Source organism: Sander vitreus, chromosome 16 (genome assembly GCF_031162955.1).
Source record: "Sander vitreus isolate 19-12246 chromosome 16, sanVit1, whole genome shotgun sequence".
Taxonomy (NCBI): Eukaryota; Metazoa; Chordata; class Actinopteri; order Perciformes; family Percidae; genus Sander; species Sander vitreus.
Window position 1 is genome coordinate 5,258,552 of NC_135870.1, and position 26,393 is coordinate 5,284,944.

Consider the following 26,393-nt stretch of genomic DNA (forward strand, 5'->3'; position numbering starts at 1 on the left):
TTACCAGGAGTTATTAAAGGATGCTTAGAGCAAAACTGTAGTTTGAATTATGTGGAGATGAGGTTTCAGTCTAATAATCAATGGTTCATGAGAACAGGCTGCTTCCTGTGGTCCCATGTTTAGCTGCTGTCACTCGAGGGTGGGAGGTAGCCCATTGGCTACTTTAAATGGCAATCAATATCCGAGACAAGCCCCTCCCTAGCTTTGTTTTTTACCAGAAATGCGGAAATACTCGGAAACAAATAGCGCTCGGACTTCCGTTTCATGAGGCCTTTAACAACCTGTAGATGAAAGCAGCAGAAGCCAATGCTAAATTGTTGATTACATCAAAGAAAAATCAAACAGCCAGACACATAAGGTCAATTTTATTTTTATTTTACAGCAACACATTATGAATAATTTACAAAAGCCATTATCAAGTCCACTGGTAACAAAGGTTTCGATGCGCATTGTGCTTCTACGTTTCAAAAACATGAAATGTTTTCACAAATGTGGAAAGGCTTATCACACGTGCATTTTTTTTTTTTTTTTTTATTAGTACTTTTTTATACATAGATACATGTAGTAAACATTACATAGCAATGAATTAAATCTAAGTCAAAGGATGGGTTCTTAATAACAAGACAAGTGTCAGTGTTAGGCTCAATGTTTCACATTACATTATTACTGAAGGCTGTTGATTTAAGGTGTACCATCTCCAAAGCACCTGCAACAGATTAACATGACTTGGGAAATGTTTAAATATGAATATATATACATTTATTTATTTATTTATTTTGCAGTGAGATTAATACTCCGTCTTCTAAGAAACAGCAGATAGTTCATTTGCTCCCAAATGAAAACTGGTAATGAGGCAGAAAATGAGTGCATTCGACACAGTCTGCGTGCAAGACTCCACAAATCAGAGGCAGAATCTGTGCTTAAAAACGCCTCGTATCAAAAGTAACAGCCGTGTTCCTGCTCATAAATAAGTTCAGTACAACAGTTCTGTAACAGAAAATATCCAAACCAAAACTCGTCCGGTGCGCCATTTCAAGACCAGCTGTGGCATTAAATAGGTTAATACAGTACACTTCAAAAAAATTTTAAAAAAAAAGCCCACACATAACTTAAAAGACCCGATGAAACTATCAACTGCTATTGCTTACATTAGATGTCAAGGCAAAGTGAGAATTTAGCCAAAATCAGAACATTTGACCATCCGTCTAAAGCCGCTGGAAGTTGTCTGGGTTCATTCAAACCGTAGTGAACATTTCTGTCCTGTCTCACCTGCATATATACTGAAGGTAGCTTAAAAAGGTAATTGTAGTTATTTCTCAGGATTATAAGCGGTGTTATATACTGAATCAACAGAAGGTACGTGAATGATACTATCACGAATACAGACTACTCTGCCGTTTAGTTAAGGTTACTGTCACATATGGAGGTGGTTATGATGAAAGTGAGATAGAAAAAACATAAGAGTTCACTCAAGTCGGGACACAAGGACTTTTAACATTTTACTGGACATAAGTCAGGTAGCTATAGATGCCAGATAAACGGCTTGTCTCTGGAAAAAAAGGGTTAGAAAGAAGAAAAACTAAAGTAAGAAATGTGTTACGTTACGTGTACGCTGCCTTAGAAATGAACCAGGATGGGAGTTTGTAGTCTGAACTCAGGTTTATTTCTTTGAGGGTGGGTGGTTTTGTAGTTTCCGTGTTTTCGATTCAATGAAGCTAGAGAAAGTAAATGCATCTTTGTTTTTCTTTGCCCACAATGGTGCATAAAGAAGGAAAGATGAGGAGGGCAGGCATAAAGCACGCAGTCTTCAAAGTTAATATTTGGAAGTGGTGGGAAAAACCGATGAGCAGGGCTCAAAAGGCTGGGGGGTTGGAGTCGTTAGGGGAGAGTCAGTACGGGCCAAAACGGAGAGGTTTTTACATTTAGGCAACGTCCAGGACACCAGCGGCCACCAGCTGTCTGGAGAGCCAATCCAGCCCCTCGTGGAGGCCCATCCCACTGCGGGCGTCACAGCCCTGAATGTGCCAGCTCCTCCCGCAGCACAGCTTGTGTAGGCTCAGCAGCTCCGTCATCTCCTCCACAGACACGACACCGGGGACGTCCTGCAGACATGCAAACTGATCATCAACTCTGTCTGAGCTTAGACAAGGTTATTCAAATCAGATGTATTTCCCAAGAGTGTGTGCACATACAAGATATTAGACTCTCAATGTACTTAAAGTGCTCATATTATGCTCATTTTCAGGTTCATAATGGTATTCAGAGGTAGAGCTGTTTGTGAACAGTGTTTTCTGTTGGAGATGGTAAGTCCCTTTGGGGTGGAGTTTGGGCTTTTCCAAAAAGCATAATACGAGCACTTTAAACATAATAAGACTGCTTAAGCGTGATTTATGCTTCTGTGTTTAATCTACGCCATGGCTACGTACGTAGATACGTGGAGACACAGACCCTACGCCGTAGCCTGACGTACACCTCTCGAAAAATGTAACTACACGTCGCTCAGCCGTGGCTTGGTAGTGTAGCATTTCCCCTAGTCTATATCCTTGACGTTCCACTTCCGGGATTGCGCCATTGCCGCAGGAAAATCTGCCGGATTTCACTCATTTAGGCCAGATGTCCATTACCTTCCTCTTCCTTTGTGTTGGCATTTTAAACTCCGGTGGATTTCTGAGGACTGTGGTTAACTGCTCCTCAGATCTCTGCAGGGTAAATCCAGACAGCTAGCTAGACTATCTGTCCAATCTGAGTTTTCTGTTGCACGACTAAAACTACTTTTAAACGTACACACGTTCCACCAAAACAAGTTCCTTCCGAGCCTATTTTGCAGCGGCACCGCGGCTTTTCTCCGGTTCTTAGCACCGCCCAAGACGATTGTGATTGGTTTAAAGAAATTCCAATAAACCAGAGCACGTTTTCCTCCCATCCCGGAATGCTGTGTTGAGTAGCCAGACCCTCCTCCAATGCGCTTTGGAGGAGGGTCTGGCAAAGCGGGACTACATTTCCTGGTTCTCCTTCTCCATAAACGACATGAAATCAAGGAGAGGGTTAACTTCTCCTGCTCCAGATTTCCCACCGTGGTCAGAAAGAACAGGGGAGACACTTTGTTTCTCTCACTATGACTCTAGAGTTGTAAGCTAATCTCAGTCACTCTCTCCCTTGCTCTACCACACACCACCCATGCACACAACTAACGATTATTTCCATTGTCGAATAACGTGTCGATTATGATAAATAAAAACGTGGATCAGTTTAAAAAAAATAAATATAAAAAAATCACTCAAAATAGTTTGAATAATCTTTGCAGCTCTATATTTAGTATATAAAAAGCACCAATGACCTACAATATAAATAAAATAAAATATACCTGTTTGTTTGCAAAGATGAGCAACAAGGCGTCTCTCAGCTCCTTCTCCGTCAGTAGTTTGGCCAGCTCACTGTGAGCCTCCATCAGTCTGTCCCTGTGGCAGCTGTCAATCACAAACACCACCGCTGCACACGCACAACAAGAGGGAGGGAAAAGAGCTACAGCTTTGACTTCCAACATCCACCTCAGAAATCATTCAGCAATTACATTTTAGGTTTATGATGCCACACAAGAGTTAGAGAAATAAAAAAATCACCTATGAATTAAAAAATATATCTAATCAATATGTTTTAAGTTCATGTTGAAGATAATGGTTTCCTTCAAGGGTGCATTTTCACGCTTTTTGGTATTACTGTGCCTTTGTCTAACTTAACCCTCCTGTTGTCCTCGGGTCAAATCTGACCCCTTTTCAAAAAGTTATATCAGAAATTTGGGTTTCTTTCAACCAAATTGTTAAAAAAAAATATATATATATATATAACGTGGATGGTTCCATACAACTCTCTTCACAAGTAAGTAAATGACCAGTTAACTACTTTCATTGAATGTGGGTGTTTTATTCAATTTTATAGCATTTGAAAAAAACAATGATAAAAGAACTTCGACACAGACATCGGAAAAAGGGGAAAAAAAACAACAACAAAAAAGTTACAAAACAGCGGGACAAGTGACAAACGTCGGGAAAAGCGACAACATTGTCAAAAAAGGCGAGGGGGAAAAAAAACGCCGGAAAAATACTTTTAATTTGAAATTTTGACCCAGAAAAACAAAAGGTTGCATGGTCGACTGGAAGACAAGCCCATGGTTAACTATGATCAAGCTACTGGACCAGAGTACCAAATCTCTAAAAATCATGTTTATTTGTCTCAACGCAATCAATCAAAGTAGGTTTAATGGGTCTTTTTTGACAATGACCTAATGTCCAAGTGAAAACCGATCTCTACAAAGTGTCTAAAGTCTAAATGAATTACCGTATGAAATACACAATAAGTCAGCATTTGTTAAATGCACCTCGGTGAATACTTAAAAAGGCACTGAATGCTGTACATTTCTGACGAGCATCAAATAAAAAGACAACCGCTTCTGCATTTTCACCAACTGCAGCAGCCAAATCACATAATACAGAACTTTAAATGACATACTTTGTGTGTGTGTGTGTGTGTGTGTGTGTGTGTGTATATGTATGTATGTATATGTATGTGTGTATGTACAGTGGTGTGAAAAAGTGTTTGCCCCCTTCCTCATTTCCTGTTCCTTTGCATGTTTGTCACACTTAAGTGTTTCGGAACATCAAACCAATTTAAACAATAGTCAAGGACAACACAAGTAAACACAAAATGCAATTTGTAAATGAAGGTGTTAATTATTAAAGGTGAAAAAAAATCCAAACCATCATGGCCCTGTGTGAAAAAGTGATTGCCCCCTAAACCTAATAACTGGTTGGGCCACCCTTAGCAGCAACAACTGCAACCAAGCGTTTGCGATAACGTGCAATGAGGCTTTTACAGCGTCCTGGAGGAATTTTGGCCCACTCATCTTTGCAGAATTGTCCTAATTCAGTTACATTAGAGGGTTTTCGAGCATGAACGGCCTTTTTAAGGTCATACCACAACATCTCAATAGGATTCACGTCAGGACTTTGGCTAGGCCACTCCAAAGTCTTCATTTAGTTTTTCTTCAGCCATTCGGTGGTGGACTTGCTGGTGTGTTTAGGATCATTGTCCTGCTGCAGAACCCAAGTTCGTTTCAGCTTGAGTACACGAACAGATGGTCGGACATTCTCCTTCAGGATCTCTTGGTAGACAGCAGAATTCATAGTTCCTTTTATCACGGCAAGTCTTCCAGGTCCTGAAGCAGCAAAACAGCCCCAGACCATCACACTACCACCACCATATTTTACAGTTGGTATAATGTTCTTTTATGAAATGCAGTGTTCCTTCTACGCCAGATATACTTGGACACACACCTTCCAAAGAGTTCCACTTTTGTCTCATCGGTCCACAGAATGTTGTCCCAAAAGTCTTGGGGATCATCAAGATGTGTTCTGGAGAAATTGAGACAAGCTTTGATGTTCTTTTTGCTCAGCAGTGGTTTTCTCCTTGGAACTCTGCCATGCAGGCCATTTTTGCCCAGTCTTTTCCTGATGGTGGAGGCATGAACGCTGACCTTAACTGAGGCAAGTGAGGCCTGCAGTTCTTTGGACGTTGTTGTGGGGTCTTTTGTGACCTCTTGATGAGTCGCCGCTGCGCTCTTGGGGTAATTTTGGGCGGCCGGCCACTCCTGGGAAGGTTCACCACTGTTCCATGTCTTCGCCATTTGTGGATAATGGCTCTCACTGTGGTTCGCTGGATTCCCAAAGCTTTGGAAATGGCTTTATAACCCTTTCCAGACTGATAGATCTCAATTACTTTCTTTCTCAATTGTTCCTGAATTTCTTTGGGTCTCGGCATGATGTGTAGCTTTTAAGGATCTTCTGGTGGACCTTACTGTGTCAAGCAGCTCCTATTTAAGTGATGCCTTGATTGTGAACAGGTGTGGCAATAATCAGGCCTGGGTGTGGCTAGAGAAATTGAACTCAGGTGTGGACAACCACAGTTATAGTATGTTTTAACAAGGGGGGCAATCACTTTTTCACACAGGGCCATGATGGTTTGGATTTTTTTTCTCCTTTAATAATAAACACCTTCATTTACAAATTGCATTTTGTGTTTACTTGTGTTGTCCTTGACTTTTGTTTAAATTGGTTTGATGTTCCGAAACACTTAAGTGTGACAAACATGCAAAGGAACAGGAAATGAGGAAGGGGGCAAACACTTTTTCACACCACTGTATATATGTGTGTGTGTATATATGTGTATATGTATCTGTGTCAAATGTGCTGTAAATGCTGCACAGTGCATTGAATGTATGCGTGTGTGTGTGTCATTTAGACAACATTAAACTATATATTCAAAGTGCAAACAATACCTTGAGTGTTCAGGTAATAGTGTTTCCAGAGGGGTCGGAGCTTATGTTTTCCACCCACGTCCCAGATGGTGAATTTCAAGTTCTTATATTCAACCGTCTCCACATTGAAACCTTTTAGAAAAAAAAAAAAAAAAAAAAAAAAAAAAAAAGATTGAAAACAAGCTCCATTCAAAACAAAAGCTTTTGTATTCTTGTGGATTCATTATAAAAAAAGATCTTTATACTGTCGATGCATTTACCGATGGTTGGGATGGGTTGCATGAACTCGTCTTGTTTCAGCTTGAAGAGGATGGTGGTTTTTCCAGCTCCGTCCAGCCCGAGAGTTACTACACGGATCTCCATCTTCGGACCGATGTGGACCCGGTTGTCCTGAAAACCCGGAGCACATTGTTACATATTGGAACAAACCCAAAACTCTTCACGCCAAGTGTCAGATCAATGCAGACCTCCAGCTATGAGTGGGGGCCAGTGTGTACCTTGGTGAAGGTGACGGGGATGCCAGCATCCAGCTGAATGTGATCTGCCAGCTCTGTGAACTGGTGCTGCTGCTTCTGAAGCGTCTCCAGCAAACAGTTGATCTCCTGCTTTGCCAGCACAACTCTGCAGTCATCCTACAGCAGGACACAGGCAACATGAGCTAGAGATTAGGGCTGGGCAATATATCGATATTATAGCGATATCGTGATATGTGACTAGATATCGTCTTAGATTTTGGATATGGTAATATCGTGACATGACACAAGTGTTGTCTTTTCCTGGTTTGAAAGGCTGCATTACAGTAAAGTGATGTCATTTTCTGAACTTACCAGACTGTTCTAGCTGTTCTATTATTTAGTCCTTCCAGAAAAATGCAGAGTTTTTTTGTGATTGTTGCGGGCATAAATCCTTGATTATGCGTCACGTTTTCTTAAAAAATGCGATGGGATATTTATGCAATTTTATGCGATGAAATTGCGGGAACTTGCAAAAGCTGCGGTTTCATCGTGGCTTCATCGCGGGGTTTGCAGCTTTTCGACGATGTTCACATCGCGTAATTACGTCACTTCATAACGTTCCCATGGCAACAGGGTAAATGGCTGCTCTTGTGTGAAGTAAACGCAACATTTTTCAACTTTCTGCTAAGATATATGGGACTTTTTTGCAACGAAAATGCGGGGATTATGAAATCATGCAAGCCAAGCATATTTTGCGCGGAAATCGTCAATTTATGCGGCAAAAGTGCGATGTATTTGAAAAAAATGTGCCTCAGCAATTCGTCCCTGGACCGTCGACAACTGGTCCAGAACGCTGTAGGGAGGCTTTCAGTCTATATCGACGACGTTTCATTTCCGGGATTGCTCCGGTGCCGCCGGAAATTCCACTGGATGTCCCTCATTTTGGCCAGATGTCCCTCACCTTCCTCTCTTTGTGTTGGCATTTTAACCTCCGGTGGATTTCTGAGGACTATGGTTAGCTGCTCCTCAGGTCTCTGCAGGGTAAATCCAGACAGCTAGCTAGACTATCTGTCCAATCTGAGTTTTCTGTTTCACGACTAAAACAACTTTCACATTCAAAAATTACGATTCCAGTGCAATCGTTTCTTTATTGACAGCCTTGGAGCACAGTAAGCAGCGCTCTAGTGTGGCTTTATTTTACGTTGAAAAAGCCCGGTAAAACTGCAACCCACCACTGAATCAAAATAAAACTTTCCTCTTATTTGTGAAATAAGCATTTGACCCGTTTCAACTCCACCCCTCAAAGAACCAGAATCGATAAGAACCGAAATCAAAAGGAAGAATCGGAACTGGAATCAGAATTGTTAAAATCTAAAACGATGCCCAACCCTACTCATCCCTATATTACCAGTAGGCCACACAGGTCCTCTGGTCAGGGATTACTGGTGGTTCCTCGCACTCGACAAAAAAACAAAAAGGTGACCGTACCTTTGAGGTGGTTGCTCTGACGCGGTGGGACACGCTTCCTATTGTCATACGACCCGTGGTCTCCGTTGACGCTTTAAAGCAACACTAGAGAACTTTTCCTGCTTCGGTCGCCCTACAGGTTGGAAGCGGAATAGTCCGTTACATTACTACAGATCCTCTACCCGATCTGGCAAACTTGCATAATGTAATGTAACGGACAACTAGGTAGGGGGGACCGAAGCGGGAAAAGTGCTTTAGTGTTGATTTAAAAAGCAGCTGAAGACTATTTACCATATCTAAACTTGCTTTTGTCTCATGTTTGTAATTCTGTTTTTAAGTTTCATTTTACCATTTTTAATCTTCATTTCAATTGTTATTTCATTCTTTTTTGCTTGTTCATTTTAGAGTTATTGGGTCTTATTTTTTTTCCTGGAAGCACTTTGTGACTTTGTCTGTAATAGGTGCTATATGATAAATAAGCCTATTAACATATATCACTGCATTATATATGTGTGTCATCCTGACACTAGAGGCTTCATCTGTATCTGGTCAGGTTTATTCATTATACTCAGTGTTTATTGCGTCTCCTACCTGTTGAAGAGTTTTCTCACAGTGCAGGCAGGCGGTGGAGACCTGAGACAGCAGGATGGTCATGTCCTCCTGCTGCTGCCTCAGCCAGATCAGCCTCTCCCTGACGTGAGCGTCCACCACGCTCAGTGCCATCTCCTCCTGCCGACACAGAGTCTCGTGAAGGTCGGCGAAGTAAGCTCGGACACAGGAGCGTGCGCTCTCTGCTGTGCCGGGGACCTGGCGAAAAGACGCGGCGAAGTTGTTAGCGCCAGGAGAAAAAGCACAATCACCAATGTTTTCCTATGAAGAGAAAGTCCTGTGACATATCGTACATGTTCAGTGTGTGCCATGCCTACTCCGTCCTCGACTATCTGCTCTCCACCTTCTATTTGCTGCACAATGCCCACCAGCTTCCTTGAGTACTCGGACACTTCATCTGTGAAGGTGCGGATGCAGTGGGCCATGTCCAAAATGGATGCACGGATCTGGTTAGCTTCGGTCTCAAGAACAGCGTGCTGAAAGGAAAGATAGGGAACACATGAGCAGGGGGTCACATTCTCATTAGGGGCTGAGCCCCCCTAAAGGTCTGATCCTAGAATCACCCCTGCTGCTGGCCCATCGGGCCTAAGTTGCCCCCAACCAGACCTAAGCCACTGGGAATTTATGTATTTTTAGATTAAAAACATTTTTTAAAACTACAATTTTTTTTAACAACTCGGTTGCAAACTTAGACTTATGTCCAGTTAGCTTTTAGCACTGACTTAATGTAGGGCCCTATGGAATCTGCTTATAGCTTTTTTAAATGATCAATTTTGTGATTCCTTCCATGATTCTGTTATCACAGAAACTATTGGGCTCTACATCAGCTGCCATCAGTCTGTAACTGGCACCAGCCTGGCCCTCGGTAAAAAAATTGCCACCGGGCTAAACAATCTTTCTGTGGGAAACCCTGATGAGGCTATCTAACACGAGGCTGTTAACTTGTTTTGAAGTACCTTATGTCCCTGGTGCTTGCCGTACTCCTTACACACACAGCACATGAGCGGCCCAGACTGACAGGCCTCCTCCAGGCAGACAAACTCAATGGCGTGGACCTGATGCTGCGGGCACAGAGTCTTCTCGTGAGGCTTGTCGGCCAGCGGCACCCGACGGTGTTTGGCCAGCGTGCGGGTGGAGTGGGTGAGCTGGGAGCACTCGGCACACAGGTGGGTGGCACACACGGTGCAGTACATAGAGGCCGTGTGGCTCTCATCCTCATCACATCGGATTATACACTAGGTACGAAGAAGAGTTGTGAGTGAGAGGTGCAGTAGGTGTGAGGGTGATGTAAATATCTGATATATCAGTACTCTTACTTCTCCCATGCCTCTCAGGGCATCCTCCGCCATTCCCGACTGGTTGGTAGCTCCATTCTGGAGTCGCTCCAAGAGCTCAAGCAGAGCAAAGTTCTTCTTCAGACCCCAAACTCCAGAGTCCCCTAAACAGATGTGGAAAACAAGAAAACACTTTAAGACTATAAATGACAGAGAAAGGGAAGAGTTGCACCTTTTAATACAGAGAAAACGACTGAAGGCTGAAGGAATAGTGAAATAATGGCTTCCATACTGTCAATTGGATGTACACCAACATCTGTAGCAGTAAGTGTGTTTACTGAGTCTAACTATTTTGTAGCTGTTATTTTGTCCAACCTACATTTGGACTTTTGACACCTCTATCATAACATCTATACCCAACTTTCAAGGACAAACGTGGGCTTTTTAATTAACTTTGCTTTATAAATAACTGCCATAAATTCAAAGGATGAAAAGACCAGAAGATCCCTAAATCTTGTTGTAAGGTTTACACTACAAATCTTCCAAATGGAGAAATCCAGGTAGACAGACACTTGTCAGACACAAGCATTACAAACTGGTTCACATTAGAGCTGCGGAGATTAATCAAACTATTAAATTCATCGCCAACTATTTTGATATCGATTAACCGATTCGAGTAAAATATTCTCCGATTCCAGCTTCTTAAATGTGAATATTTTCTAGTTTCTTCCTCCTCTGTGACTTTATCTTTGAGTTGTGGCCAAAACAAGACATTTGAGGACGTCATCTTGGGCTTTGGGGAACAACAAACATTTTTCACCGTTTTCTAACATTTTATAGACCAAACAACTAACCGATTAATTGAGAAAATAATCGACAGATTAATCAACAATGATAATTTTTAGTTGCAGCTCTAGGTCACATAATCTTTTCTTAGCATGGCAGGATGTGCCTCTGTGCAGTGTCATGTTCAGGGCCTGTCTGGTTTACACTGAGCAAAGACTTGACCTTTAAACCAAAGCATTAAAACAACTGACCAAGATGAATTCAAAACGAAAGATGCCTGAAAAGGTAAATAAAAAATTCAGACGGGAGATGGATATATTTGCATGTTACCGTAGTAACACCTAGGGATAGACAGATTATCGGGCCATTTTTTGGGCGGTTTGCAGATTATCTGTATCGGCGTTATTTGCCCGATAACTGATCAAGTTAATTAATTAAAAAGTGTTCTACAGCTCTGTGTCTGTCCCTCTGCCAACCTGTATTCATTTGAACATCAATGTACTGTAACGTTTTTTCACTCTAAAGTCCCTGAAGCGGCTGCAGTTTAGATCCTGTCGGGTCTCTGCAGCGGGCGGGGCTGCTCAGTTCTCCCCGCGACTGACGCGCGCGCACACACAAACACACGGTGGATGCAGGAAAAAACGGAGATGAGACGTATACAGGAGGACCTGACAGCTACGCTCCTTATTGTAAGTGCAATGATAAGTCCAATAAGTACTTTATCAAACTGTATGACTGTGTGTCCCAGGCCAGGATAGGAAATTAACTAACAACGCAAACTGTTTTTATGTTTAATGTCTTCTGACTTATTCAAAAGACGGAGCTTTAAGAGTTCCTCTCTTTTTCTTTTAAAGGATACATTTTTGTAAGAGCTACACTGCAGTTGGCAGTTTGATAAATGCAAGTTATTTCAAATGATATTCTGTAATATTTCAATCTTCATGTGCTAACAAGGCATATAAGTTCCTGTAGATGGTAATACACATTCTCCTTTTTTTCCAAATAAATGAAAAGCATGTTGAAATCATCAATGTCTTCCCTCTTGCTGTATCAAAATCTCAGCTAGCTTTCCTCAGAGATGGTCCCAATAATGTGCTTAAAGTCAAGTCAAATTCAGTTTGTGCATGATTACATGATATAACTATATAATTATTTAATACTGTATCCTACATTGTGGATAATTAAGCTATATATCATATGCTGAAGTATATTTCTGGAGTGTTAAAGATTAAAAGAAAAAATAACAAGAACCGTACAGAACCGAAAACCGTGACCCTAAAACCATGATACGAACCGAACAGTGGGTTTTGTGAACCGTACCACCCCTAGCAGTTAGACACCCCCCCGGCCGGCCCTGATTGGTGCATCTGAACAGGGAGCGGTGGATTTTTGCAAATCTCACTACAGGCTGTAGGTGGAGCCAGAGGAGCTGGATTTCTTTTTAAATGACCTGCTTCATGTATTTTACTGGAACATAGGGTCAGTTTCAGCAAATATGACAGAAAGTTAGTTTTACAAGTCTTACCTGCTGCACCTTTCATGTCCCGCCCACAACACTAGCTGACTCTATTTTACTGGGTATTATGTTGAAAGTTTCTAATTTATTAAATAATTTCTTCAAGTATTTAAACAAGGTTTTGTGTTGGAGTTTTTAACATTCCAAAATCTTAATTTTGACTTTAAGATTTCCATTTTCCCTGTATATGCATATCAGTTCCAAATATTGGTTATCGGTTTCATTAACTACTAATAATCTGCATCGGCCTTGAAAAACCAGTATCGGTCTATCCCTAGTAACAGATGTCCTCTTACTCACCCAGCTCAGTGACCTGTCTGTCGAAGGGGCAGCGGACCGCTCTACCATGGAGGGGCAGCCGGGTTAGACAATCATGGCACACTGTGTGACCACAGAGCAGGAGACGAGGGACCTTGTCCCCCTGGAGAGAGAAGACGTCCTCGCATACACCACACTCCAGCACCTGCAATTATAAGTGAATTAACACTCATTGATTACCTTCCAGACAACCAATATGACAGTCACTGCTGCACAGAAAAGCCAGCGGGAAGACATATTTAATACCCGGCACTGACTTCACAATATACAACGCTCTGCCTGAGGATATCAGGTCAGCTCAGTCAGCGATCTCCTTTAAGTCCCTTCTTAAAACATACTTTTATCTTGCATTTTCATATGGCTCGTTGTAGTTTGGCTTATTTAAAGCTAATGCACTTGCACTTACTTCTTGCTATTTGGAGTTTGTACCTTCAAGGTTGAAAGCTGCTTTGGATAAAAGAGACAGCTAAATGCCATGTAATGTAATGTATCTGAGAGTCTTTTTCTAATTTTATTTATGCTTGAACTGTCTTTTATCCTTTTTAAAAGTTTAGTTCTTTTCTTTTCTTACCTACACTAAGGGTTGGGTATCGTTTGGATTTTTACGATTCCGATGCAGAACCGGTACTTTTGAAATGACTCCGATTCCTAAACCGATTCTTGAAAAACTGAAAAATGACATCAAAGAAAGTCGCGATCATGTGCAGTGAATGGTTAATATGCTTTTACGTCCGTTTTGGTGAGCCCAGAGGGAAAATATGGCATTTTAAAGGTGGCCTACATTTACAACAGTAGACTACAGAGAAAGTGTGATATTTTTACGTCCGTTTCTACGGTGCCTGACGGGGGCAAACGCCCTGCAACTTAAGAAAACACACACAAAAAGACAAAACACAAGCAAATTAAGAAAACAACTTCATTAATTTGGCAACAGGTGCAGCATTCAGCAAACGTGCTGCAAATACACACAACACAACCAGATACATAAACGCGCTGCAAATACACACAACCAAATACATAAACGTACTGCAAATACACACAACACAACCAGATACATAAACACGCTGCAAATACACACAACACAACCAAATACATAAATGCGCTGCAAATACACACAACCAGATACATAAACACGCTGCAAATACACACAACACAACCAGATACATAAACACGCTGCAAATACACACAACACAACCAAATACATAAACACGCTGCAAATACACACAACACAACCAAATACATAAATGCGCTGCAAATACACACAACCAAATACATAAACACGCTGCAAATACACACATCTCTCTCTCTCTCTCTCTCCCCGGTCGTTTCATATTTGCAGCGCGTTTATGTATTTGGTTGTGTTGTGTGTATTTGCAGCGCGTTTGCTGGATGCTGCACATGTCTTGTCAAATTAATGAAGATGTTGTCTTAATTTGCTTGCGTTTTGTCTATTTGCGTGTGTTTTCTTAAGTTGCAGGGCGTTTGCCCCTGTCGGCCACCGTACGTTCCATAGTGGAACCGGGTTTCGGTACCCAACCCTACTTACACTGGACAGGTTTTCATACACCGAAATAGTTTTTATTTGTCGTTTTAAAAAACCTGATGTTTTTATGACTTGCTTGTTTCATTGTTTTGTGAAGCACTTTGTAACATGGAGTTTGAAAATTGCTCTATAAATAAAGATTATTATTATTGAGCATGCAGAGGGATGCTCTACAAGAAGCCAGAGAGAATACAGACGAGTCAATTAGATTCAGACTCACTGAATATCTTAGTGTGAGGCGCAGTCACCTTGACTCTTAGCATTTTAGATGGTTCAACCCTCCTTGTTTCTAGCTGTGATCTTTAAACAAATGTTATGTTGATATCTGTTACACAACACACTTTAAGAGAGAGAGAGAGAGAGAGAGAGAGAGAGAGAGAGAGAGAGAGAGAGAGAAAAGCATATTCTAACTTGCATGCACGCTGTGCAGCGACTTTTAAAATCTATGACGTTAGTGAGCTATGCTACCACACAGAGGAGCTGCAGTCAACCTAAATGGCAACCACAGTGACGCCTGTAGCGATGGTAAACTTGTTAGCATAACACGAATGTTGTTAGCACGAATCTAGCGACGTTTATTATAATATACGTAAGCAGTAACCTTCTACTGATACAGCTCGGCTATTATAGAATCTAGCTGTCTGTTTAGCATCCACTGCCACTGCCACCAACGCCAACGCAGCAGCAGCAGCAGCAGCATTCACCCAAAATCAGAAGCCACGAAGACGAGCCTGCAGTCGACCTTTCGTGCAAACTAAACCCAAACAGCATAGCCACCGCGAACGTAACGCAGCTGTGGATTTTTGTGACAATATAACAACCTTAACCGTGTTTCCATGAGCTCCCCTCCCGTGTCGGATACAGGGCTCCATCGTCGCTACGGCGCCCTGCTTGTTTATTCCTGCTGCAGCAGCGGCCATTCTTGGACGACGGCGCAGAGGACTGAGCAGGTGCGAGAGGAGAATCCCGCAAGTACTTCCGGTTTCGCTCGGTAAGCGGTATTAGCATACAACGTCGTTCTTTCGTCTTCTCTGTTTTGTGTTTTCATTATCGTGTCACAAATTTTAGTTTTATGATACGATACGGGTAGCGTAACGTAAATGTGAGGCATCGCCTCGTGCAGATAACGAGAAACTTGAGATGCCAATGCCATCGTTTTTCCTTCTTCGAAGCGCATGCGCAGTACCACAGTCTTTATTTTTTTGCATTTAGCTGACTTGAATCACTCGAATGCAGTACTTCTACCAGAGTATCTTTACTATTTTTACTATAAGTAAAATATCTAAATACTTGTTCCATCACTGATGAAAAATAAATCCTATTTCACTGTCCCACTTGATACATTAATGCTGACTACAAGCAAAGGGTACTTCTATACTCTTTGCTACCAGTCCCAAAAAAAAAAAAAAAAACAGGACGATTTGTCTTATGTTGATGACGTATTTTTTTTTAGCGCGCCTCACCTCTTAATACACAATACATCCATGAGTAGGACTGTTGTTTCTACGATACTCTAAACCTCTTAAACTCATCACCGCAAATTTAACGGTAGGTGTTTTTGTTTTTTTTACAGAATAGTTGAGTCGGGTCTGTTCGGCAGGTCGAAAATATGTCCTCCATGTTTTTTAATTCTGGGCGGGTAACGTTAGCTAACTATTAAAACCAGTGGTGTAGTCTAATGTATTGTAGTGGGTATACTGTGCTGTATATGGGCCAGAATCTGCCTTTGGGGGAAGGAGGGAGGGGGCATATCATGGGGGGGGGGTCTGGGTGTCCTCCCCCAGGGAAGTTTTGAGCTTCTTAGATACTCCCTCCGGTCGGAAAGCCCCTACTCTATGGTTTTGAGCATCAATTACTTCTCATTTCCTGTATTCGGATACAATTGTATGCACCAATTTACGGTGGAAATACCTTTTATTTAGCCTATGTGAAGAAGAAAAACATAGATGACAATTCAAAAATATAATGGAAAGTATGTTGTTGCGTGTCATTGGGCATTTTTAAGTGGGTATGTGGAAATCCTGGAGCTTTCTTAGTGGGTATACTGCGTATACCAGCCTATCACGTAGACTACACCAATGGTTAAAACCCATGCAGTCTATGGTTGAACAGTAACGTTACAGTCTTATTGATCGAGTTATTTTCATTTACCATGTTATCGTCATCTAAACCACCCATTCACGTCCACTCAGGTATCCATCACTGATGTCTCAACAACCGCAACAAACGGCGCATTCCGCCCCGGACTCCCCTGCGCTGGTGGTCACCAGTAACGTGCAGAAATACGCCATCAAGAAGAAGAAAGTCCTCAGTGCTGAAGAGGCAGAGCTGTTTGAAGTAACCCAGGCTGCAGGCATCACCATGGACCAAGAGGTCTTCAAGTAAGTGAAGACCTCAAACACGCACACACCCACTTCATCTTGCCCTCCTAGACTCCTGGACTCACACCACAGACAGAGCTGTCTAGGCACAGTGCACTTGCAATGCAAAGCAAGCTTTTCATTGCATGGTGTAAGTTGTCTTTGCTGTGCATATGACAATAAACCTCTTGAATCTTGAGCAGACATGTGACCGTTATGCATATGGAGTAATAAACAGGTAGAAACCCTGATTCCACATCCTTCTACTCCTCTTCATGCCCTGCCAGGATCATAGTGGACCTGTTAAAGATGAATGTGGCTCCTCAAGCAGTCTTTCAGACTCTGAAGGCGATGTGTGCAGGCCAGAGGGTAGCTGACAGCTGCAGCGGCGGAGAGACTTCAACTGCCGCCCACACCACTAGCATCACCACAGCACCAACAGAGGCCAGAGGTCAGTGTCTGCACTCTGCAACCTCAACAATGACTATTAAATTGACTACTTGATCACAGACAAAAAGTTAGTTTTAAGGCTCATAGTCCATGTACTAACAAAAATAGTGCAGGTGTAAATAACCATTTGCGGTTAATATAATTACACTATATAGTAGAGGTGGGAATCACCAGAGGCCTCACGATACGATATCGTCACAATACTTATGATACAATATTATTGTGATTTGAAACACATTGCAATACTCTGCGATATATTCCAATGTATTACCATTTTCCAACTTCAAATTCTTCCCAATTTCAAATGATGTCCCCAAAAGGAAACTTTGTCAACATCTGTTTTATCTAAAAAGATACATTTCTCCGTTTGTTCATCTCACTTCAACTTTATTGCTGCAAAATGGGATTGTCAAGCAGACAAACTGACCGACACGTATATAATAATAGATTGATACTTGGCGTCTGTGTATCAATACAGTATTGCCACAGAAAATATCATGATACTATGCTGTATCGATTCCCCCCCCCAATAAATAAATTGGAATAGATTACTATTGTTCCTTTGGCTGGTTAGTTAAGCAAATCTACCGGCCACTTGCATATTGCATATATATATATATATATATATATATATATATATATATATATATATATATATATATATATATATATATATATATATATTTACCAGCATTTGGTGTGGATTAGATTGATAGATGCATGAAAACCACAAGCATTTTGTTAAATATTAAGAGCTTATCAGATGTGTCAAAATGTTAAAATTGTATTAAAATACAAACTTAAGATATGAAACTTAAAGTCCTTTGAACAAAAACACAATAACAACAAAAATCTGTGAGTTGCCAACAGGACGTTGTAGAGCGCCCTCTGGTGGACAAACTGCAACGCCAACACTCATAACATAGTTGAAGGGTGTTTCGTCCCTTTTTATTTTATTTTTTAAATATTAATTTATCGGCTATTATAAATGCCAATACAGTTAGTTTGGAAAATGCCTTGGTCGGGCTCTAGTGGTAAGACAGCGGCTACTTCTGTATCGCTTGCTAGACGGCAGCAGGGTGAACAGGCTGTTGCTGGGGGCGGGTATCGTCCTTTGGGCTCTGTGCAGACCCCTCCCCTAAATGTTCTGGGTGGGTTTAATCAACCACTGCAGAGCCGTCCTTTTTCCTGTCACCGTTTGCACTGTTGTTGGAAAGTGCTGCAAAGAAATGGCAGAAGCCGCTCACAGCTGCAAAAAAAAATAAAACTTCTATTGGATGGTGGTCAAAACTGCTCAGGGAACACCCAAGAAAATTACGACAAATAAATATATAAAATGTTGTCTCATTGGGAAGTTTCATTGGCAGTGGTATTCTAATTGATGTCCAACACCACACGTAGTGTTATCATTTCCTGATAGTATAAATCTAAAAGTGTGTTGAGTTACTTTCAGGATTAGAACATTTTATTTTATAGATGTAAACTTGACAGTTGTGCAACTCTACACGCATCAGTGAAGACACAAAATGATGATAAGGATTCACAAGTGTCCCGTAATCCCAATTCAGATTAGGCATTCCAGTTAGGGCTGGGCAATCTATTGATATCATATCGACATCAATATACAGTATGAAGTTAGATATCGCCTTCAGTTTTGTCAAATCAGAATCATTTATTTGTCATTGTAAAACATTGTCACAACGAAATTTAAGTGCTACTCCTTCTGGTGCCTAGAAGTATACATTCATACGCACACGCCATACCCTCACATACGCATAATGGGACAGGTGCTTCTAGTGCATAGTAGTATACATTTTTTTTTTTAGAAGATCCCAGTACTGGATAAGTGCAAATGCAGTGCATTTGTGTCATGATATGACACAAGTGTTGTCTTTTCCTGGTTTTACAGGCTGCATGACCGTGAAGTGATTCTGAACTTACCAGACTCACTAGCTGTTCTGTTATTTGCCTTTACCCACTTTAGTCATTGTATCCACATTATTGGTAATTATTTATCAAAACTCTCATTGTGTTAATATTTTGTGTAAGCACCAATAGTCAACCCCACAATATCGCCGCAATATCAATGTATTTGGTCCAAAATATCGTGATATTTGAATTTTTTTCATATCACCCAGCTCTAGTTCCAGTTCATGCTTGCTGTCTTGTATGCCTAAATGGAATGAAGCCATCATTCATGGTATAGCCAGGCCTGAGCTTTTTCTGCAATCATAAGGGAAAATGTCTGCCGTGAAAAATGTTGTTCGTTTCGTACTTGACATATTAAAAAAAATCCCTGTTGGTTCTCTCAAAAGTCCAAATGTTTTGGTTAAAAGCTGTGAGAGGAAATAACCCAAACTATGGAAACTGGAAAGCGCTTTTGGACGTGTGTGTGTGTGTGTGTGTGTGTGTGTGTGTGTGTGTGTGTGTCCCTTTCTACAGAGTGAAAGAGCTCAAGGTCTGCAAAGCACAGGCTTTCATATCAAAGTGTAGAAAACAACTTTCAGAATGTTTCAAATATTTATTAACTGACAGACTTTACCTTTCTGTTTGCTCTCGTTATTCTTCCTGTGCTCTTTGCTTCTCACTTTGCTTTTCAAGCATGTCAAATATTCACATTCCTTTTTACTTAAGTAGGGCACACACTGTAGCAGAGCTTCTTGTCCTGCACTTTGCACCATCTAATCCCCTCACTAACTAAATTCCTTCTTCACTCCACCCCATACTGAGGTTTTCCACATAAATGGAGGTGAACTGAAGATCAAGGATATACAGTAGATAGTCCTAAAAAAGAAGAAGCTGCTCCTCACTGTGTGCATGTAGTGCTTTCTAATTTCTTTTCTATCCCCCTTGAATTCTGTTTATTTTTTTTATTTTTTTTTTTTCTGTGCCTCTGGTTTGCTATAGAAGAAGACTCTTTGGTCTCTGGAAAGAGCCCTAAGCCTCCTGCAGCTCCCCCCTCAGCGTCTGTCCCCAGAGCCACAAGGGTCAACACTAAGATTGTGGTCTACGGCCCCCAAGACGCTAGTGCTCCTCACTCTCAAGGTCCCCTCTGTCTCCCTTTGTCCTACACCTCCATCTGTCCGCTTGCTTGCCTTTCTTATATCAAGTGTTGTGCATGTTTACGTCACTATATGGACCAAGATCGTGGCAAACTACATGCTGTGCTGTCCTCATTTTGTGTGTGTGTGTGTGTGTGTGTGCGTGTGTGTGTGTGTGGACATATTCACTGCACCACATAGTTTTGGGTGATGTGTGAACTTCTGATTTATAAACAGCAGTATGCTTCATTAATAGCGTTAAAGTAAAAACATATATATATTTTTTATTTTTATTTTTCATCATTCTAAATCGATTCACAATTTCCTGTGCGTTAACGTTGTGGTTCTTTATCGCCAAATATGCTGATGATGGCAGAGAATTGAATTCAAACAGCTCAATCTTCATTCACTGCAAACATAATATAATAACATAATAAAGATTATTAGTCTTTTTTTTTATTTTATTTTTTTTATATGATATGAAACATAACTAACTGGTGAAAGCCATTGCTGTCGAGAAACTGACAAATAAAGCGGAGAAAAGTGTGTGGGAGCTTTTTATGTGACGTTAATGTAACATCTACTGTATGACTGAGACAGAACAACATTTTGTCATACAAAACTAAAACACTTGTACTATTAAACTGGCTGCACCTTTTTATTGAATGAAACAATTAGTTGAATTCATTGGAATCTTTCCCCCAACATTCCCACTACTACTTATTAAATATTGGTTGTTGCTGTGTAGTGCTTTTTGATAATCTACCAGGCCTGCTTGACTTTGTTTATTGTATGTAGATGTTGTTCATCCAGATAGTGAAATGTTTTTCAAGCGCGGTAGACTGTGGAAAGTTTGATGAAGTTAATATCTAATAATAAGGAAGTAAGTCAAGTTTATTTCTAGAGCACATTTAAACACAGTTTAAGCTGACCAAAGTGCTGAACAAAGAAGCACCAAGGTGCTGTATAAAAAAAACAAAACATTGAAATATAATAAGCTACTGGTCATACCAGACCAAGTGAGGCGGTAAACCCTGAGAGTATTGTTTTGAGCAAGACTGTGTTTATAATTTGTTATTTAGGAAATCAACTTTTCATTTGTAAGAGGAAGAATTAATTTTCTTCTGTCAGACGTAACATAGCTTCGTCTGCAGTCTCCTGAGAGACACACACACACACACACACTGAATTATCCCAGTCCATAGTCGCAAAAAAATCCCTTTCTAGTCACTTTATGGACCCTACTTTAGTCAAGTGTGCAGGGTTGATGTGCAGTGCTATAAATTGTAGCTTCAGGAAAGGGAAGACATTGGAACCATTTCCTTTTCTTTATGTTATAATGCATTTGTACGTTTTCCATGTCATCGCCATTTTCCATTTTTCCATGTTGTTTTGGATCTTGTGAAGCAACAATCATAATCCTTCAACCCGCTGTGTTTTCTTGCTTTGTCCCAAGCAGTGCGCGGTAAAGCTGGAGCGAGCCACGGCGAGAAGAGCAGAGAGGCGTCCAGCCAGCGAGTGCAGCGGCAGCCCAGCGCCACCAGAGGGCAGAAGACTAAGAGCTCCGGCAGCAGCAGTTCCTCCTCTCAGATAAACTCCACATGAGACATCGGGTCAATATGTACGGAAGAGGATTAGGAACACGTGGAAAAATGTATTGATTACTGGGTTTAAAGTCAGCATCCTGAAAATGAAGTCCGAATTCGGACTTTATTTAAAAAAATTTGACTTAAAATCAGAATTCTGACTTTAATCTCAGAACTCAAATAACATTTTTTTCACGTGTGGCCCTAATCCTCTACTGTAAATATGAGACCGTTTGTAAATATGTAGTTTTCTTTACATTTAAGTTATCTGTGTTCTTGACTGTGCAATGTGTTTTAAAGGTTTGTTTACCTAAATTACAAAATAAATGTTTTTGTATTATTATTATTAATAGAGGTGAATGGATTTTGTCACTGCTACTTGGAGCATTGCTAGCATTGGAATAAAAAAATAATAATCTTTCCATAAACAATGTCCAGATAACCTAGGATCAGGGGTTTTCAAAGTCAGCACTGTTGTTTTTAAGCCTGTATTTGTTTTTGGCACCACTAAAAATATACCGTTTAGCTTTTAGCAGCTCCTGTTTGCAGTGTACCCATGGATACTCGGACAACTATCACTGGATTATTTTGACACTGAAGAAAGCTTAAAAACATGGTGATTCTCAGGCAAGTCCAGAAGTTTATGGACATGTATCTGAGAGAGACATCAGATATAATGATATCCTCGGAAAGTGTTTGTCACACTGGATCTAAAATATGTGTACCGTGTCCGTGTGTTTAGATTTGACTGAGATATCGCTCCAAAACAAGAGTGAGGTTTCGCGCAATTGCAGTAATCAGGTGCTAAAGTACCTTTTTAATTTCCTTTCACGTCATGCCTAACGGGGCCTCTGGATAATTCACAAACCTCACTGTGAACAGTTTTTGTAGGGACTATTTCTTTGATTCAACACACCGTTTACAGTGAGGTCAGCCTCATCTTAAATAGATATCTTAAAACCTTGAATTTTCTTTTGTAATTTGGGTAAACCAATCCTTTAAAGTTCTAACATAATGTAAGGAGGTCCTGAGTGTCTCCTCACTCACTCTCGTTTCTTTCTTCTTACTGGAAGGTGTGGAAAGTCTTTTGTTGCCTTGTAACTTTCATGAGACGGGCAGAAAAAAAACAAATATTTACATTTTCTACAGAAAAATGTAAACGTCTGTATTCAATATGCACCTTTTTATGAAATGATTCATCTTTAATAAATCCAATAACAATATACCGACCCGGATGTGATCCTTCTATTGCGTCGTCTTTGTTATAGGTGCATCAATCCAACTTTAGCTCTTCAGATACCAATTCCGATACCTCACCTCAGATTTCTTGATCCAATACCTGCACTGTCCTTTTCCAAATTTAAAGATCCCCTGCACACATATTAAAGATATACAAACATGAACAACATTGTTCTTTGAATAATAACTGGTGACTGATATGTTTTGTCCACCAAAACTCATTGAAACCTCTATATTTTAATTTCAACGGTGTTAATGCTGGACTCAAGATGTCTCCTGTTTCCATTGCGTTTATAATATTTGTATTGTCATGCTTTCTCTTTTTTTTTTGTAACAACCAAAAGCTTGGTTTTCTGTTATGTAATGACTTGCACAGAGAATCTCAGTCAAACTGTTACACAAAAATAATCTTTAAAGACACTACAACAGCACGAGGCAAAGAAAGATTGCCTTGTGTTTTTGTTGTTTGCTGGCAACAGTTACCTGCACAGATGTCAGCGTAGTGATGGTCTGTCTTTCTTCTTCGTCAGGCAATGGATGAGTACAGCTGTTCTGTCTTTCCTCTTGTTGAATGGTTGATAATACGGCAGTCGGAGCCTTGAGGAATGCAGGTTACTCTGTGATGGAGACGATTGAACACATTTAGTAAGCATCACTTTCAAGGATGCTGCTATTGGTCGTACTCTTACTGTGAAGGTCTAATTGATTTTTGTTCTTCTCTGTCCCATGATTGTGAGAAGTGTGGGTGGGACTACATTATAAGGGGTATATATATATATATATATATATATATATATAAATATATATTTTTAGGTTTGGAATTTGATGCTCGTGCCCCTGAATAGTTTTACTGCTGTCACATGGGGGCAGTAAAAGCACACTGCAGTTAATACTGTCATCCAGTTGTGCCCAAATCTTTTTTTTTTATTCACCTTTCCTGCTGCTATCATGAATGAAAGTGAATCTGAAATGAATGCATTTTTTTGTGTGTGTGTATTTTAAAAACAAAGCATCTTCTCATTCACAAACAGACTGATGGTAGACCTCACAGGTGATGCAAAGAGAGCCAGCGCGGGGAGATGCTGTGTGTTTAGCGGTCTATGAGGCAGGCTGCAGCAGGGCTTTATGTGGCCGTTTGTCCTGTTTATGTGTTACTGCCTCTCCTCTGCGCTCTGCATTGATGGCAGCGTGCCTGTAATTGATGGCACCTTATTGCTGTGGTGTAGCAGGTTTAATGGGGCTTGACAGAGCAAGAGAAAGCAGCATGCAACCAGGGAGGGAAGTTAACCCTTTCGCACACACCCCCCACCCTCCGTCCGTGTCTCCACCGCCACCCTCGCCTGTTTTATCCTGGTCTTTGCGCCCTCCCCCTGCACATCAGTGCAAGCAAACACAAATGAGAATACAAATAGGGCCCTCGGTGATTAGCTTGTTTACGATTCCTACTGTTATCAGTGGTCATGGTAATGGCAGTTTGGTTCATGATCAAGGAAGCCCAGACACCCCTCTGACTCCACTTCCGAAAATAAATACTCGCCAGCTGTTGGTGCTCTTCCCTGTCTGTTTTGCTCGGAGGAACCTAAATGTGTTTGACAAAAGGTAAATGGCTGGGAATTTATTTCCACAAACTTGCTCCCAGACTGTAGTTCCCGGTGTGACCTATAGGGGCCAGTGTGGATCCAAGCTACCAATGTGGCCTTCCACTGCCTTGGAGTTTCTGTAGGCATCCACTCCAGCATTTTGGATGTGTTTATTTTGTTATGAGGGAATTTCATGGCTAGTGCAGACTCCTCCATTAAATAGGGAGTGTTATCCTTCACTCAGGCGCACCGCACACACTCATGTGAATGAATGCAGTGAATTTGTGCGTGCGCATGTACACACTGTATGCACCATTAATCAATAGAGACGATGAAATGATGCTATTGTGTGCGAGGCAAAGCGAACAGCACATTGAATAATGAGCTAGTCGAAGCTGTTGGCAAATCATTAATGTAAGGTGTTGGTCTAAACCAAGTTCTCACACTCTCTCTGTGCAAGCTGTTCCCAAGTGACAAAAAACTGGGAAGAGACACTATTTTAGGAGCCGGTATCACACCTCTCTTCTATATATATATATATATATATATACATATATATATATATATATATATATATATATATATATATATATATATATATATATTTTTTACCCCCATCACATATATTCCCCCCTGAATCTCTTTCTCTGTGAGAGCACTCGGGTGGGGTGTGGAGGAATATCATCCTGTTTTCTTTCCCTTCTCCATCTCCATCTTTCCTCTTTCTCTCGGGTATTATCCTTTCCTGTGAACTCTTGGTCCACATTTCTCTCTAAATTTATAGGCCACTTTCCCCTCACTTGTTGTCTCTCTACATTCACTCCCTCCTCTAACCCCTTCACTCTCCATCATCACACCGCCCTCCTCCGCTCCCCGCCATCACCCTCCTTGCCAGGCTGGCTGCAGATTGGCTATTTCCTGCACGCGCCCAGTAGAGCCCTTATCAGAGGTAAAGTGCTGATTGTTGGTCTGTCTCTCAGGCTGACTGACAGTTCGGGCTGCGCTGCTGAAATGCCTGATTTGGTCAATGTTTGTCTGTGGGGCCTTATCTCCACACCTTATATTAACTGCCTTGACAGTATGTGCAGGCAGTCTCTCTCCATCTTGTTGCCCCCCCCCACACCTCCCGCCATCCTCTGTCTCTGTCTCCATTCACTCTCTGCTACGCACTATAGTCTTTCAACCACCAGCTAAACCCTTTCACGCTGATCCTCCTCTTCCATCATTCTCCCTCTTGTAGCTGGATCAGCACCTTCAGCACCATAATCGTCACTTTATTTCTTGTTTGTTATTTCTTCCCAGAGCATTCCTCGAGGGCCAGTTCAGCCAAATTACAAAAAAAGACCCCCTATTTACTGTTTTATATTTTTGGTTTTGTGTCTGTGGTTTTTGCTGCCAATTCAATACAATGGAGGTGAATTGAGTTGCATTTCTGCTCGTCAAAGCATTGCCGAATGACATTTGAAGAATTCACAATTGTTTCCAGAAACAATGTCTCTGTTACACTGGATGATCCACAGACTTCACCGCACACAGTTTAAACTGGACATTTTACTGGAAAAACTAAATGTTGCGGTTTCATTTTTCAAAATGTATCTTTTTAAAAGCGGGACCATAGCCAGTATTTTTTAGAAATAATAAAGGTCACGAGTCAAAATTCCTACAAAGAAAAGTCTCTAATGTTTTAGTTAATTGCATTTTTCACATTTGATTTAATAAGTAGCCTACCGTGTTCGATATATTTAAATGGTGCAGGTCTTTCAAGGTAATTCCTCTGGAAATCATCAACACAACCAACCTAACTCTGATTAAATAACTAATTGTATTTCTTTTCCCTGTAAATAGTGTAGTTAGTAGAT

At 41.0% G+C, this 26,393-nt stretch overlaps 2 protein-coding genes across 4 annotated transcripts; one reads left to right on the top strand and one right to left on the bottom strand.

Annotated features, from left to right (window-relative positions):
- Nucleotides 1-15,245, bottom strand: trim23 (tripartite motif containing 23). 3 transcript variants are annotated; one of them, XM_078272314.1, is made up of 11 exons: nucleotides 15,100-15,245; nucleotides 12,718-12,880; nucleotides 10,158-10,279; nucleotides 9,798-10,076; nucleotides 9,159-9,317; nucleotides 8,824-9,039; nucleotides 6,808-6,942; nucleotides 6,571-6,700; nucleotides 6,332-6,442; nucleotides 3,365-3,489; nucleotides 1-2,117 (listed from the first exon to the last, which is right to left on the bottom strand). In XM_078272314.1, exons 1-11 carry the CDS (start codon nucleotides 15,196-15,198, stop codon nucleotides 1,923-1,925), a joined length of 1,734 nt encoding a protein of 577 aa, XP_078128440.1. In that variant the 5' UTR covers nucleotides 15,199-15,245; the 3' UTR covers nucleotides 1-1,922. The 3 variants fall into 3 exon arrangements, with proteins under 3 accessions (XP_078128440.1, XP_078128439.1, XP_078128438.1); XM_078272313.1 differs by having other exon boundaries at nucleotides 1-2,102; nucleotides 9,135-9,317; nucleotides 15,100-15,236; XM_078272312.1 differs by having other exon boundaries at nucleotides 9,135-9,317; nucleotides 15,100-15,236.
- Nucleotides 15,246-15,252: 7 nt separating this feature from the next.
- On the top strand, nucleotides 15,253-21,864 carry mzt2b (mitotic spindle organizing protein 2B). The gene is made up of 6 exons (XM_078272315.1): nucleotides 15,253-15,269; nucleotides 15,732-15,826; nucleotides 16,471-16,659; nucleotides 16,926-17,089; nucleotides 19,996-20,133; nucleotides 21,589-21,864. Exons 3-6 carry the CDS (start codon nucleotides 16,484-16,486, stop codon nucleotides 21,732-21,734), a joined length of 624 nt encoding a protein of 207 aa, XP_078128441.1. The 5' UTR covers nucleotides 15,253-15,269; nucleotides 15,732-15,826; nucleotides 16,471-16,483; the 3' UTR covers nucleotides 21,735-21,864.
- The last annotated feature ends 4,529 nt before the right edge of the window (nucleotides 21,865-26,393 follow it).

Bases quoted from the DNA above. Each gene is read 5' to 3' on its own strand.
- trim23 (XM_078272312.1), bottom strand. From the start codon at position 15,198: ATGGCCGCTGCTGCAGCAGGAATAAACAAGCAGGGCGCCGTAGCGACG. The intron at 10,077-10,157 runs GTAAGAGTACTG...CTTCGTACCTAG, and splicing joins CCCTGAGAGGCATGGGAGAA to TGTATAATCCGATGTGATGA. The intron at 3,490-6,331 runs GTATTGTTTGCA...GTGCGTGTGCAG, and splicing joins CTATTACCTGAACACTCAAG to CGGTGGTGTTTGTGATTGAC.
- mzt2b (XM_078272315.1), top strand. From the start codon at position 16,484: ATGTCTCAACAACCGCAACAAACGGCGCATTCCGCCCCGGACTCCCCT. The intron at 16,660-16,925 runs GTAAGTGAAGAC...ATGCCCTGCCAG, and splicing joins ATGGACCAAGAGGTCTTCAA to GATCATAGTGGACCTGTTAA. The intron at 17,090-19,995 runs GTCAGTGTCTGC...GGTTTGCTATAG, and splicing joins AGCACCAACAGAGGCCAGAG to AAGAAGACTCTTTGGTCTCT.